Raw genomic sequence first — 16,795 nt, 5'->3', positions numbered from 1 at the left:
CTGGAAATGACATGATTGTTTATTGCAACAGGATTTTGTGCTGGAGCTGGTGGGCAACAAATGGAGATGTAGAAAGAATGCAAGCCAGTGGTATTGTTTAGTGTATTGCAAACTGATTTAGGAAGAGTAGCATTTGGCCTGTAGATACTTGATATCTTGCAAATCAATCAAGATGGACATAAAGGCATGGTGTGTGATTTTTAATCAATATATTTGGTCTTGATGCAAATCACGGCACAGGTACTCCAAGACTTATAATTCTAGCTGATGTTTAGGTATACTACCCGTTATCAGAACTATTAGCTATACATTTGGCTAAAGGAAGCAGTGAATCCCATTTTAACTACGCATTATGTAAAATAAACTTCATTTTAACAATCCTGAACTCTTAACATATTTAATTTCAACAAATAAGTAATTCTGAATCCCAATGTTGAAAGAAAAAACTTGCTCCATCCGTATTTTCCATACCATGCCTAATTTTATATTCTATCATATTCTCTCTCTGCTTCAAATGAAAAAGCCTCAGAAGACCCAGGTAGTCCTTGACTTACAATCACAATTGAACCCAAAATGTATCTTGCTAAGCAAGACGGTTAAGTGAGTTTTGCCCCATTTTACAACCTTTCTTCTTGTTGAATGAATGAATCACTGCAGTTAAATTAGTAACACAGTTAAGTGAATCTGGCTTCTCCATTGACTTTGTTGGTCAAAAGGTGATCACATGATCTCGGGACAGTGCAATCATCATAAATAGGTGTCCGAATATGTGACAGCAGGGATGCTGCAATGGTTGTAAGTATGAAAAATGTTCATAAGTCACTTTTTTCAGTGCCGTTGTAACTTTGAGGTGACTAAACAAATGGTTCTAAGTCAAAGATTACCTGTATAGTGTATTATCTTTCTTTAATTGAAACAATTTTAAATTTGTATAGATCTTATATTTTAGTTTCTTTATATGGATGTATGATGATTTAAAACATTGGAAGATCTATTTTAATTAATTAAATATATGTATTTTTAGCTTATAAAATATTGCAAGACTCATTTGTCTCTTGCACAGAATTCTGAATGTGGTTTGTGGTTACCCAAAATCTTGTGCAGCTTCTGTGGCAATAAAGGCAGTAATTCTGAGTAAGCTGCAGTTTTAAATAGAACAGTATATATACAGAGGATAGTAGGTGACCAGTTGATATAAGAATAGTCTTTTAGTAAAAATGTATAATTTTGAATTAAGGAATTATATATTCCACTTGTTTTTGCAATCAGGACAAACCTAAACAGAAAACATGTTTGTCTTATGCTAGATAAAATAGTAAACTATCATTCTCCACCAATGTTTCAAGCCTGTTATTCCATTACCTTTCTGCTTTTCCAATTCAGTAGTGGCAGTGTTCATTGACTGTTTGAAGACTGGATTTCACTAATATTATTTAAAGGAATCACATTTCTGTAACTCTATAAAACTGAAAGTAAGACCTGATATCCTATGTAAAAAGGAAGAGAAATGGAATTAGGCATTGTATATAGCAGAAATTCCAATCTGATTTTCTGAGCATCAGAGAAAATTTCAAGTCTTAATTTTATTTGCATTGATGCTGAATAGTGCTTTGGAAAACTAAAGTGTTACAAAGAAATATAATTAAAATTCTAATTTGTTTCTAAAGTAATAGGAAAATTTATGTTCACGCTGCCTTGCAATTATTAGCCATTTTCTATGTAGAGAAATGGGTTTTGATCCTGAAAATTCTGTGAGAATTGTCATATGGAATGATGGGAACATTTAAGCTTTTACACTTCCCCCAAAGGAGATGTCCTCTAGACTTGTTATATAATTTGATGCTGTATTTAGATACACAGCCATAGCACATTTTAGAATCTGATGTTTGAATTATCCATTCCTCCACAAAAGGCATTTGTCATTGTGATTTGCCACAGTTCTGAAAAACTAGAAATTTTGCTATGGTGCCACCTACTTTGTGATTTCAAGGCAATTTCAGTTAGATATGCCTCCTTATGTTTTAAATCTATTTATATTAGTTATTTTTCTTATAGGTCCTATTGAATTTAAACCTGTCCATACTGTATGTATCTATAGGTTCTTATTTTGGCTGATTTAATTCTAACGGCTTTTATAGAGATGAGTTTGATTACCTTGTGATATAAATTCATAGTCAGGAACATTGTATTTAATTACTTTAAATCAGCTTATTCACTAGTATTTCTTAACAAAACTACAGGTGGTGGTCAAACTAGGACCACAATTGAGGCAAAAATTTATGTTGCTAAGTGAGACATTTGTTAAATGATTTTTGCCTCATTTTATGAGTTTTCTTGCCACAGTTGTTAAGTGAATCACTGGAGTTGTTGAGTTAGTAACACAGCTGTTAAGTGAATCTCACTTCCCCATTGACTTTGCTTGTCAGAAGGTAACAAGAGGGGATCAGATGACCCTGGGACATTGCAGGCATCATGACTATGAGTCAGTTGCCAAACATCCAAATTTTGATCATGTGACCATGAGGATGCTGCAATGGCCGTAAATGTGAAAAATGGTCATAACTCACTTTTTTCAATGTCTTTGTAACTTTAAACAGTCACTAAATGAACTGTTGAAAGATAGTCCTCGATTTATGACCGCAATTGAGCCCAAAATATATGTTACTAAGTGAAACATTTGTTAAGTGAGTTTTATCTCATTTTACGACCTCTGTTGCCATAGTTGTTAATTGAATCACTTCAGTTGATAAGTTACTAACCCGGTTGCTAAGTGAATCTGGCTTCTCCACTGACTTTGCTTGTCAGAAGGTCATAAAAGGTGATCACATGACTTGGGACATAGCAACAGTCATAAGTATGAACCAGCTGCCAACCATCTGAATTTTGATCACATGATCCTGGGGATGCTGCGAAGGTCATAACTGAAAAATGGTCATAAGTCACATGTGCTGTTGTAATTTTGAACTGTCAATAAATGGACTGTTGTAAGTCAAAGACTAACTGTATCCGTATGTTCTTTAATATCACTTTGAATGAACGGTCTTAAGAATTCTGAGAAAGGTAGGTTCAATTTTAGAAAATGTGTACTTATTCAGAAAATTCAGATTTCAATAAAATGATTTGTCTGTCTTTCCTAAAGTTGAGAAACTATATTAAAACTTTCCCAAAGGTGGTAGGATTAATTGTCTGCTGATATATTAATTTTTATTAAATATAGCTTTGGATAAGGAACTTAGTCCTCAAATCCTTGGAACTGCAGTAGTTTCCTCTGTTCTCTTATTGCTTCATTTTGTATTCTTTCCTCCATTCTTTGCATAGATTCTTTATTGTACAAATTATACTCTCATCTCATATTCGCTATTCATTAACCTTCTTAGTCATTGCACTTTTATTGAAAAGTCTAGTTAACAAGCCTATTAACATGTCTTACTTCTACTGGACTGCAGTTAGTCCAGAATGCGGCTGCGCGGTGATAGAAGGAGCCCCTCGTGGCTCCCGGGTGACACCTATCCTGCGCAGACTGCACTGGCTACCTGTGGCCTTCCGGGTGCGCTTCAAGGTGTTGGTGATCACCTTTAAAGCGCTCCATGGCATAGGGCCGGGCTATTTATGGGACCGCCTTCTGCTACCGAATACCTCTCACCGACCCGTGCGCTCTCACAGAGAGGGACTCCTCAGGGTGCTGTCAGCTAGGCAGTGTCGTCTGGCGACACCCAGGGGAAGGGCCTTCTCTGCGGGGGCTCCCGCCCTCTGGAACGAGCTCCCCCCAGGACTTCGCCAACTCTCGGACCTTAGAACCTTCCGTCGTGAACTTAAAACACACTTATTCAGGTGCGCAGGACTGGATTAGATTTTTTAGTTTTTTAAATTTTAAATTTTAAATTTTGTACTGATTTTAATTGGTTTTGCTATTTTTAGTTAAATTGGCCGGTTAAATATTTCATTTTAAAATTATTTTAAATTTATTGTCTATCTATGTATTTTAATAAGGCTGTACACCGCCCTGAGTCCTTCGGGAGAAGGGCGGTCTAGAAATTTAATTAATAAATAAAATAAAATTAATAAATAAATACTGTATATTAGAAAGAATAGTGTATTATAAGAAGTTATGTTCGTCATTTTGTGTTTGTGTTAATTTTTAAAAAAACTTGTACAATCTCATTTGAAACTTGACTTGTTAATTTAAATTTCATCCATCATTTTTATCCATCCTTATTCATCATTTCACTTTGGCTACCATGTTTGCTATGCAGTGACAGTTGCAGTTATTGATATTGGAGCTAGGTGTGTACTGAGTGGCTCTTGTATGGAGAATATGAGGGCAGGACAAGTTGTAGTGGGAAAGCACTAAATGTCTAGGTGGGGAAGATGGGATCCCTCTGTTCTACCACAGCTGGACCCAGCTGTTGCCCTGCAGTTGACTTACAGATCCTACCATTGCCTCCCTCTGCAAGGTCTTTCCCTGAGGCATCTTGGGAAAATGAGAGCACAAGTCCAATACTGCTAGAGCCTGCTCGGCCCACTGTTCGTTGCGACCCCTCCTAACAATAGGGTGAAAAGCATCTGCATCTACAGGGAGTAGACCAAGACACAGCTGCACCCTTAGCCTTAGATTGATGTAAATTGCAGGCAGGGACCGGACCTGCTTCCACGGTCACTGCTACTGTTTGATGTGGTTGACGATGTCTCAGTGTGAAGCTAAAAGTGCAGCTGCCTGTATACGTGGCCTACTTGAAGCTGCCATACAAGATGTTTGCCTACTTCCTGTTGTCCCTGAATGTGAGGTGGGGAGACATCAGTTTGAAACTCTTGTTTCAAGTTGCAGAAAATTTGAAGAAATACCTAATACGTAGTTTTTCATACAGCGGAAGAGAGATAAAGTTTAAAGGAGCAAAACATGATCTGATCTCCATTTACAAGAGCTATGGAGAATAATGTTCCTTCCCTCAGTCCTGCTTCTTTTGCAGGAGCATATTAATTTTATCTGGCTATCATCCAGAGCTTGCTATATAACTTGTTTGGCCAATTATATAGCATTGAAGACATGCACATGATTTGATTAGTTGAATAATTTTTAATCAGACTTAAATTGGGGATCCAGAGCAGCTTTTGAAATGACTTGGATTTAAAATCAGATTGAAAAATGTAAAAGTGTTAGGACAGAAAAAGAGATCAAGCTAAAGATAGTCTTTTAAATGTTTACGTTCAAGTATAGAACATTAAAAATACATAGGATTGAAATAAATGGACTTGATCCTGTTTGAGTTTGTATAACTTGTGACAAATAAGGAAAGATGTGGGAGGGGTTTCTTTTCCCCCTTACGTTGGAAAAAATTCCCATCCTGTTAGTCTCACCTTCCACATTAATATTTATTTTCCCGAATCTTCTTTTGGAGGAAGAGATTACTTTTTCTTACTTTTCATGGACAAAGTTAAACAACCACTTTTTTGATATTCTTTTGATAAAATATAGAAACCCTGTGAGAAATAACAGCACATGCTGTTGAAAGTTGGGCATGGCAAAGAAGGTGCCTGATGTATTTTTTTCTGTCAGTCCCTTCCCTGAGGTCTTGTAATACCATCATGCTGCCAGCTTTCCCTATTATGTGCAGATAATTGTTCTCTATTTTCAGGTAATGGTTATCCTGTTGACAAAAATGCATGCTTTTAAAAATTATATAATTTACTGTAATGCTAAGGTTGATGGTGCTCATGGGTAGCTATATTTCATTTGGAATTTTTTTTTTACTTCTCGAGCATTTCCCTATGAGATTTTTTTAAGCCATTGCTAAAGAGATATTTATTATGGAATTACAGATAGTAATAAAGCTGTGGGATTTCTGAGTAATTTGACAGGTTGTAAAGCCAAATAAAGTTAGTGGCTGGCCTTATTAGCTTTATTTTAACTACTGAAATAACCTAAGGTTTCTCAACAAAAATGTTTCTCATTTATTAATTGAAAATGTCTTCCTCTAGGTCCTGTGCCAGGCTCATTGATGAATTCATCACACTTATCAGATGGACAGGGACATAACTCTTTGATCCCAAATATGTATACTCCGCAAATTGCAACAAAGAATCCTCTGCATGCCACCTCCGGACAATATAGCCATGGTACATCTTGGAATACACCTTCTGGTCAGACTCTTAATAGAACCCCAGTGGGATCTTCTCTGACAGCATCACAGCCAAGTCCTGTTGCCCAAATGCCTTCTTTGTTGCAGAACTCAACTGCTATGTCAACTTCTGATGGTAGTTTTTATTCTGGAACTAATCTCTCAGCTAATTCAAACTGGCAATATGTGCAGAATCCTTTGACTCAACCTAATCTAGTATCTCAACCAAATCATTTTGCTCACACAGTAACTTCACCATTACCGTCAGGGAATACAAATTTGCCCACAAACTATCATTATGTTTCTTCTGCTGGAGGTCCTCCAGTTCAAAACACCTATACAAGGCAAGGTAAGAAAAAGGAAGCAATTCTCAGACTATATCATTATATCACATGTAGAGAAAAATCCTAGGTATTTTTCATCCCAGGTATTCATGATATGCTTATGAACGTGAAACCAAGGATTGTATAAATGGGCTTGTACTAAAATAATGGGATTCCCTTAGTCTCCTCCTCCTCTATAACTTCTAAGATTCCACAAATTTGTGTCAGAGGGATTCCCCTTTCATGTCAGAGTTGGAAAATCAGTTTAGCCACTTTCAAATACTACTCTGGCTGACAGTACTGCAAGTTGTAATTCGGTTACAGTAGCATCATTCAGCATAGCCAAAGATAAAGAATATTATATCTGGAGGGTTGCAGATTCCTCAGTCCTGTAGGCTAAACGAATAAGATTTCATACTCTAATTATAGCAATAATGTTGTATTTCATTAGCAATAATAAATTTTCTTGCTGTTTAATATGAGTCATTAGCAGGCAGCTGATTTTTTGTTTAATGAATTTTCAACTCTCTGATAGTTCTAGGAGCTAAAAATTTATAGTAGAACTGTGTGGCATGGTAGAATATATTGTAAAGATAAGCTGTAATATGAACTTGCAAGTACAGTTAGTCCTCTACTTATGACCACAACTGAGCCTGAAATTTCTGTTGTTAAGTTTTGCCCCATTTTACGACCTTTCTTGCCACAGTTGTTAAGTGAATCACTGCAGCTGATAAGTTAGTTACCCGGTTGTTAAGTGAATCCGGTTTCCCCATTGACTTTGCTTGTCAAGGTCACAAAAGGTGATCACATCACAGCAACAGTCATAAATATGAATTGGTTGCCTGAATTTTGATCACATGATCATGGGGAAGCTGCCAAGGTCATAACTGTGAAAAATGGTAATAAGTCACACTTTTCGGTGCCGTTTTAACGTTGAACAGTCAGTAAATGGACTGTTATAAGTCGAGGACTACCTCTATTGATAGTCTTGCCACAGATAAGTAGTGCTGATGTGGTGATTAGAAAAAGGATAGATGCAGAGAAAATTCTATCCCTGCTGTAGGGATAGAATATACTGGCCTGTGTTGCTGAACTCAGTTCTTGTTGAATGTTCTGTACTACTTGTCTCTGTCTATAAAACAATATGATATATTTATATAGAACATATATTTGCATAGAACAACTGTATGTGAGTCACTATATTGCAGTATTTAATTGGAATTGGAAATCCAGTAATCCATCTCTAGCTGTAGAAACACACTGTATGATTCTATAGTTATATGTTTGGTCTTTGTCAGCAACTTCTCATGGGATAATTGCATTGGGTAAGATCTGTGATTTTGCTTATGTATAACATTAAACTTAAATTACTGTAGTTTTTTTTCTCCAAATCTGCAATAATGATTTGATTTATACGTAGCACTAAAACTGTAAGAAGGGATGGGCAGCTATGGCCCCTTTACGATCTGTGGACTTGAACACATTGGCTGGCTCAGGAATTCTGGAAGTCCATAGGTCGTAAAGGGCCCCCTATGGTGCAGTATTAGAATGCAGCATTGCTGGCTACTTCTGCTGACTGCCAGCTGCCTGCAATTTGGCAGTTTGAATCTCGCCAGGCTCAAGGTTGACTCAACCTTTCATCCTTCCGAGGTTGGTATAATGAGGACTCAGATTGTTGGGGGCAATATGCTGACTCTGTAAACCACTTAGAGAGGACTGTAAAGCAATGTGAAGCGGTATATAAGTCGAAGTGCTATTGCTATTGTGCTAACTAAGAAATGAACAGATTCTTTATCAAAATAAATTCATTGAGAAACTGTGTTAGGTGTAAGTTCTGCTGGTTCTTGTAGGTACTGTTCCACTGCCAGCTAACCTGTTAATTTATTTGCCAGTTCAACCTCCTTTAGGACCTTCTGCTGTTGGAAGTCCAGCTTATATACATCCCTCTGCTCCCCCATTAGCTCCTCCTCCAGCAAGCACTGCATCCCAGGCTGTACAGAACTCAGCAGGTATGCAAGATGGTAAGCATTAATGTGGTTGTTAGAGGAAGCTCCTTTCAGCTAGTTAGGAGCCGAAACATGAATTGCGTAGGCTGAATTATGCAAGAGTAATTATGCAAAGAGTAATTATGAATATGATTGCATGTGCATTCCAGTGGTGATACTTTATTTAGGAGAAAAGGAAACTTCTTAAAAGCTGTAAAGAAATAAATGCTGTGTTACCCTGAAAATAGAACTACCTCGAAAGTAAGTCCTAGCTTGATTTTTACACATGTGCCCATTATAAGCCATACCCCCAAAATAAGCCCAGCTCACGGGTAAAAATTAAGCTAGGGTGGGGCTGGGAGGGTGGAGTTGCCCTACTACTTACCTTTGGACAGTTGCAACCAGGCCTCGCATACCCCAACACCTGCCTTGCCAGCCCATTTCTTCTGCAACCAGCAAGGCTTTCCTGAAGTCCTCTGCAGCCAATAACAGAGCTCCGGATCGATCTGGACCTTTTTTATCAGCTGCAGAAGCCTTCAGGAAAGCCTTGCCGACTGCAAAAAAAGTTCCTGAAGGCCTCTGACAGAGAAAAGGAGGCCAGGGGCAACGTATGCAAGTGAGGTGAGTTAGTGGACAACATCCCCCGAAAATAAGAACTGATGCCTTTTTTGGTGTATATGTACGTGTGTGTGTGTATGGATGTATGTATGAGACATGGGTTTCAGCAGGTTTTGACCAGTTCTGGAGAACCGGTAGTGGAAATTTTGAGTAGTTCAGAGAACCGGTAGTAAAAATTCTGACCGGCTTCCATCTATTCTCTGCCTACCAAGTCCCAGCTATTTGGGAGGAAATGGGGATTTTGCAGTATCCTTCCCCTGGAGTGGGATGGGAATGGAGATTTTACAGTATCCTTCCCCTGCAACACCCACCAAGCCACACCCACAGAACCAGTAGTAAAAAAATTTGAAACCCACCATTGTGTGTGTGTGTGTGTGTGTGTTTATATATATATATATATGTTTTCTGAGGTTTTCGCGGGTGTTTGTATGTAGGTCTTTGGTTATTCGGGTTTTCTCCCGCGTAAAATTGGAAGTGTCTTGGCGACGTTTCGACGAAGTCTCATCTGTCATCTTCAGGCTTCAGCTCCCAGAAGCACAAAGCTGAAGCCTGAAGATGATGAATGAGACTTCGTCGAAACGTCGCCAAGACTTCCAATTTTACGCGGGAGAAAACCCGAATAACCAAAGATCTATATATAATATTATTTTTTTATTTTTATATATATATATTTGTTTTCGTAGGTTTTCATGGGGATAGTTATGTAGATTTTGGCATTTTCGAGTCTTTTTCTGTGTAAGGTTGAGAGTATCTTGGCGATGTTTCGACGAGGTCTCACTCATCATCTTCAGGCTGGTGTCTTTGGCTTCATACTTCTCGAACAAAGGAGGAGAATAAATAGGAGAATAAATGCAAATATTAAATTTTAATATTTAATCTATTAAATATAATAGGAGAATAAATGCATGCATTGCAGAACACAAAAACTCAGTCAGAAAAGAAGAAAAAACCTTCTCCCTCTTCCAGCACTTTAAAACCATAGGACATGAAATTGATTTTGAAGAAACCAAATTAATCTCCAAAACTGAACACTATAACAAGAGAATAATTATGGAAGCCATTGAAATGGAGAAACACCCCCACAATATGAACAAATGGGATGACACCTCCCGCCTACCAGACATCTGGAAACCAGCCTTGGTCAACAAACGAGTCCCAGCCACAAAAATTGACCCCAGACCCAGGACAACACACAACGCCACCACGAATCATCCTCACCAGATTCAAACCCAAACCCATCCCACAGACGAAACACAACCACCATCCAGAAGCCAGACCATGCTGACACCACTGGCTGCTGTGCCCCCCTCCGATCCCCACACAAAGCAGGCTGACACACACCAGGAACACATGACAGGACCTCGGACTCAGAGCCAAACCAGGGCCCGGGATGCTGCATCACAGCCATCTGCTCAAGACATCACATCACAGAACTTCAAAGGCCACAACACCAAAGCTCAGGAACAAAAGACCAGGACCACACCCACACAGGATGCTACAAAACAGCCAAGCAATCTGCAAACACCCACTCCATCTACCAATCAAGATGCAACCACACAGCCAACCAACCCGCTCACAGCAGCACTCCCCACCTCCCCACCAGTATTTATAGAGAGACGGCAGCTCAGACCACTCTTTGCTCGAGAAGCACGAACTTTGCTCGAGAAGCACGAAGCCGAAGACACCAGCCTGAAGATGATGAGTGAGACCTCGTCGAAACGTCACCAAGATACTCTCAACCTTACACGTGAAAAGACCCGAAAATGCCAAGACAGACAGACAGACAGATATATAGATATAGATATATATATATGAAGACAAGGTCTTATTTTTTGGGGAAACACAGTAGCATAAGCATACATTTTTATGGACCATGTTTTTTTAACTTCATAAGCAAGGACTGGGTTCATATATTCTACTCAGCCATGATTTATTTTATTTTATAGTATATTGAATCAGTCATAATGGCCCTATTTACATATAATGCTAAGCCATAAATTATGATTTACAATCTACATTATGATATCATTTATGATCAGTGTTACGTATTTCTAACAGATTATTTTGTTAATAGGTGATATTACATGTCCTGCTAATGATGGACTATCAGTTCCAAACAATTATGATGCAATAGAAGGAGGTGGTTTCCTGGGTAAGATAGTTTTTCTTCCATTTCCATTGCTCAAAAGTAAATTAAATGGGGAATTAATTGTTTCTATTGTGCCTGCCCATATACTGTTTCAAAACAGCCACACAACAGAAATATGAGCTATTTTGGTACAGAGGAAATGTATTTTCTGGAATTGAAAATTGAACATATATTTATAAATTATGTATAACTCTGTGACTTAAAAGTCTATCAAAATCAGTTTTGCCTTAATTACAGAACAGAACAGAACAGAAATGGCCAGTAACATTTGATTCAGGAGGAAGCCACTTAGCAACTGTAGATTTGGGGAAAAAAGGGTTTAATTTTAATTGGATCTTAGATAGCATGCTATTTTTGAATTATCTCCTGAAAAGCAGTTTCATGATCTGACAAGAACTCAGTGAAAGACATTACAGGTAGCCTTCATCTTACATCCACGATTGAGCCCCAAATTTCTGTTACTAAATGAGACAATTATTAAAGTTTTATGAACTTTATCTAATTCATCCACTACCACAACCCTCACGGTCTTTGGTTGCAAGAATGATCTACTGGTTCACAGGCTGGCTGGTTAATATTGTGTTTCAGGGCAATAAAGTGTACTTAAATTCTCCAATCTTTTGTGCTTGATATTTTTTCTAACGAATGGCTGTATTCATTGTTAAGAGTTAGGAAATTTTCAGCATGCTCAAGTGATACTTTCAGCACCTGATTGAGGGGCTGAAGAACTAATGTGGGAAAAGTGAAAATAAGTCATGTTTTCTTTGAATTGGTTCTTCCAACAATCTTGGACAACATGACATGCCTTTTATAACAACTTTTGCAATCCATTTGTATTTATACAAAGTGGCGGCAAACTGTCTCCTTGCTGATCTTCTGTAACAATGTTTGAAGGTCTGTTATTTGGAACAAAGAAGCAGCGCAAACCAGTCTTGTTTATTGTGGATTTGAGACTATAAAGCATTCACACTGCATGGTTTTATATACATTTTTCCTCGGTTTCAATGTTCAAAACATCAGGTCCAAAAAGGTCCAAAGTTCCATAGTGTTGATGAAATGCTACTGCTGGTATGGAAATTTGGATTCGTGTGATTTTGCAGTTGTATTAGCTGCTGTTTTTATTTATTTTCCACTTTCTGGCTCCAGGTTCAAGCTTGTATCACACTGTAGGACATAGTTGTTTCTCTTTGTGAATATCAGATCCAGTTTGCTGTCGTCTTCCTCAACATATGCAGTAGTCACCCTAAGTCCAAGTTACCTAAGAAGTTTATTTTTAATGTGGGGTTAAAATTTATTTTGTCTATTTCTAACCACCATTTTTCTGCCTACTGGTGAACTACATGCTTGAGCACTCTGTGATTCAACTTAGAATTCTTATGAAACTTTGAAAATATATTACCAGCATTCCTAGATTAAAAACAATGCCAACACTTTCCAGAACAATGTACAAAAGAAAGCTAATCCATGTGCAAAAGATGAAGCTAGCGAATCTGCAGATTTGAGCATTGGCTGGATTACTTCAAAAACATTGAACTTTGACCATAAAATACAGGTGAAGTCATAGCAAAAAAAAAAGTATCTTGTATCTGAAATCCCAAGTTAAGGATCCACCTAGCTGGTATTGAGAATATTGCCAAGAGAAATAACTGGAAATAGTGTTTGGCCCTGATAGTTCCATCAATTTCTTCATGATATTGTTTCCAAATTTCCATTAGCAGTTTTTGATGTGGTCCTCCAGATAGTGTAATAGTACGTTTTATTAGACATCATGATCATGTGATTGTAGCTTGGTTGCTTGGCAGCTGGCTTGTAATTACAACATAGTGGCCTGTGGTCATATGATCATCGTTTGCAACCTTCACTGCTGGCTTCTGACAAGCAAAGTCAACGGGAAAGTTAATAGGAGATCACAAATGGTGAAGTGACCATGGAATGCTGCAACAAGACAGGATTCAATGGCATTTGGGACTGCTGGAATTGTTATCATAAGTCAGTGCAATCACATGATCTTGTGTCTTACTTAGCATTGGAGTTCCCAGTCCTAATTAATGTTGGGAATGTTATTCAAGTATCTGTTCTTAATCATATGAAAAAGAAAGTTAATTGAATAAAATCATTTTTTTTTCAACACCTGCTTCTTGTTGTAATCTCGTTTTTGTTACAATGTGCTATTCCTGTTTCTGTGTAACAGAATTTCTTTTTAAAGTTATGAATACTATACCTAGTCTTCACCGGAACACTACTTTTAGCTAACTCTGATGTGATAGTCACCAGTGATGGCACTGCAAATAGCGCAGGTAGACTGTCCTCAAACTACTGTATTTGAGAACAGATGTTAAACAAATAAGACTGTCCGGTGCTGTTTGCATACCAATATAACTTTAATATTGGTGAGTGCATGTTCTGATCGAAGTAAACGGTATAAGGAATATGTAGCTCTTTTGCTTAACTATATTAAACAACCATGATGTTCCTCAGATACGAAACATTTTGAAATTTCAGCTGCAGTTGCTCATTTTTTTGCTTTGTTTTTGACTTTTCTTTTTTATCTTTTTTTTTTTACTGAAAGAGAGCAGTATAAGCCATTCAGAGTTCTTCTGGATTGGTGCCACATGTCAGACCTATAAATAAATATTACAGTATAATAATTAGATTTTTGTTCAAACGTGAGAATTCCATTCTTAACTTAAACCCAGCTGTGACTGGAAAAGGCACAGTGTTTAATGAAAACAAAAAGAGAATATGGTGACATAAGTGTATTTATTAGTGTGAAGACAGCATGCTTAGGATCTCCAAAGCAGATCTTTGGAGATTTTAAGCTGGAGCTTTATTCAGGCAGCCAATTGACTATGATATTTTAAGTTAGCAATACTCCTGCCAGGGGCGGGAGAGGGGGAACTAAAATTAGATGTTGTGGTTCTCGTTTGAATGATATTAGTTTTTTTGAAAGTATTTAAGTTAAAATTATTTTTAAAAGCACACCACATTTACTTGTCTGTAAAGTAATGCTATATAACATACAGCATGATATGTTTATTGTGTATACTGTGATATACACTAATCACTAAAAATGGTAAAATAAATCTTAGCAGTTACCATTCGGTGTATTTACTCTTTCAGCAACCCCACATAATTATGCTCCTCAAAATACTAAAGTGAACAAACATGTTGGGACTGCTTATCCCAGCTTGCCCCCAGGCTATCAAAATGCTTCTCCACCTGGAGGACCAAGAATGCAGTATCCAGGAGGACCTCAGCAATTCTCTCAGGTAAATCCTTCCCAATTTTACTCATATGTTATTTCTAGATTCCACAAAGGCTTTGTTGGCCTTGTAGAAGTTGTTCTTCCATATTTTTTTTTTAAATTTAAAAAAAAAATTTTTTTAATTTTTTTAAAAAAAAAATTTAAAAATTTTTTTTTAATTTTTTTAAAATTTCTTTTTAAAAAATCACATTTTTGATATTGATAAAATGCCTTTTGAAGGTGGTAGATCCAAATTTTTTAAAAATAGAAATCAGCTGTAAATCTTGTTTTTAGTGCTACAATGAAATACAGAAGTTTCTGCTTCCATATTTTGCATTTCTTAGACAAGAAAGACATGGATACATAGACTTGTATCCAGAAAGTCTTTTTAATAGTGGAATGAGTAGAACTGGCAATCGGTCACCCTTTTCCTGGTGGCCAATACGTCTACCGTTTATCTTATATAGATAGAGAGAAGAGAGAAAAGATATTTAAATTGTATAAGTGGAAGTTTGCTTTTAAAACATATATAATATATATAAAAACATTAAAAGGTTTAAATTAATGGTTCCTGAGGAATAATTTAGAGGTGAAGAATGTGCTAGATTTCTTATTAAATGGTTATGCAAATTAAAAATTATAAACATGAATTGCAGCTTTCCTAAATTTAGGTTGTTATATGAAGACATGGTTGGCTTTATGCTGACTCCATTTAATCCCACCCTGGTTCAATAAAAGAGTACAGCAATAATTAGATATAGTATGGAGGGAAAGTCTGTGGAGATTCTTAGTTTCCCTCCAAGAAGTGTAAACAGGTGCTTCTCAACTTACAACAGTTCACTTAGTGAGTGTTTGAAGTTGCAGTGGTAAAGAAGAATGTAATTTATGACCGTTTTTTTACACTTATGACTGTTGCAGCATCCCCATGGTCATGTGACCAAACTTCAGAGGCTTACAGCTGTCTCATATTTATAATGGTTGAGTGTCCTGAGGTCCTGTGATCACCTTTTGCAATCTTCTGACAAGCAAAGACAATGGGGAAGCAAGATTCATTTAACAACCAGGTTATTAACTTAACAGCTGTAGTGAGTCACTTAATAATTATGGCAAGAAAGGTTGTAAAATGGGGCAAAACTCACTTAACTGTCTTGCTTAGCAACAGAAATTTGGGGCTCACTTGTCATAAATTGAGGACTACCTATATCATGATGTGCATTTTCATCAAGACTGAACATATTGATGAAATATCACACGCCACACCTACAAGTCAGTCTTGATTGATTTGCAAGACATCAAGAATCTACATGCTATGGTAAATGCTACCCAAACAAACAGGACCAGGAATTTGATGTGATCCTGGCTCTGGATAGAATTGTATTCCTCTAGAACAGGGATGTCAAACTCGTGGGCTGGATGTGTCACGTGCTGTCCCTGCCCCCGCCCGCTTTAGTAAAGGGGGGAAAAGTTTCGCTATGTCACGTGACGCCATGACTGTGCAAGTTTGACACCCCTGCTCTACAAGGAGCACACTTGTGATATGCTTGTTATCACATATAATGAAATGTTTTGGAAGTTATGTATAAAGTTATGAAAACATAAATTCAAATGGAATTCAATCAAATTGAATTGTTACTGACAGTAACAATAGTTTGACTCTGGAACCAATTATCCAGAATTGGTGGACTCCTCTTCATTAGATGTGCTCAAGAGGCTAGACAGGAATAGTCTGATATTCTGACTCCTATCTACAACAAGGGGTTGGAGCTGTTTGCCTACATATTATTTCTCATTCTCTGACTAATCAGTTCCTAGTATAGCTAGATTAGAACTGGCTGGTCTACAAAAAGAGTGTGTTTTATATGAAAAAGAACAATTTTTAGTTCTCCTGTTATATTAAAAGTTTCTCTGTTATATTTCTGCCCTTTCTGTCTTTTTTTTTTTCAATTCTAGGGAGAAACATGTTAAAACCAACTAAGTTGATGAGTAAGACTAGCTCAGCAGTATTAAACTACAATTGCTAAATATTTTCTGCTGTTGTGTAAGGGAAGATATGCCTCCAATTTGAGTTAAGCATCAGGTGTTATATTTTCCCACTCAAGTGACCGCCACCCTGTCATTCAAGTTTGTGCTTTATAGATACATGTATAATTGGCTAGATTCTCCTCTTAATGTGATTCTGATAGAAATTTCAAAATTTTCTCATCCCTCTTGCAATACTCTCCTTAGTTATTAATTCATTATGAAATAGAAAAAATGCACTTCATCTAAACATTAGCCTTCATTACTTCCTTCAGTCTTTTTAATAATCAGTGTTGTCTACATAATAGGACTGCATAGTTCAATATACTTTATTTTTTAAT

The 16,795-nt window shown here is 37.1% G+C and overlaps 1 protein-coding gene across 3 annotated transcripts in view; it reads left to right on the top strand.

Moving 5' to 3' along the window:
- SEC24A (SEC24 homolog A, COPII coat complex component) overlaps positions 1–16,795 on the top strand; it is a 41,781-nt gene that overhangs the window by 1,817 nt on the left and 23,169 nt on the right. For 2 of the 3 annotated variants that reach the window (XM_058167374.1, XM_058167372.1), the window contains exons 2-5: positions 5,977–6,465; positions 8,332–8,460; positions 11,117–11,194; positions 14,312–14,460. In XM_058167374.1, coding sequence (XP_058023357.1) covers positions 5,977–6,465; positions 8,332–8,460; positions 11,117–11,194; positions 14,312–14,460 — 845 coding nt within the window. The remainder of the gene's footprint in view (positions 1–5,976; positions 6,466–8,331; positions 8,461–11,116; positions 11,195–14,311; positions 14,461–16,795) is intronic. The other variant, XM_058167373.1, reaches the window with a different exon arrangement.

Source organism: Ahaetulla prasina, chromosome 2 (assembly GCF_028640845.1).
Source record: "Ahaetulla prasina isolate Xishuangbanna chromosome 2, ASM2864084v1, whole genome shotgun sequence".
Taxonomy (NCBI): Eukaryota; Metazoa; Chordata; class Lepidosauria; order Squamata; family Colubridae; genus Ahaetulla; species Ahaetulla prasina.
Note: the sequence above shows the minus strand (reverse complement) of the source record. Positions and strands in the feature narration are given on the sequence as shown.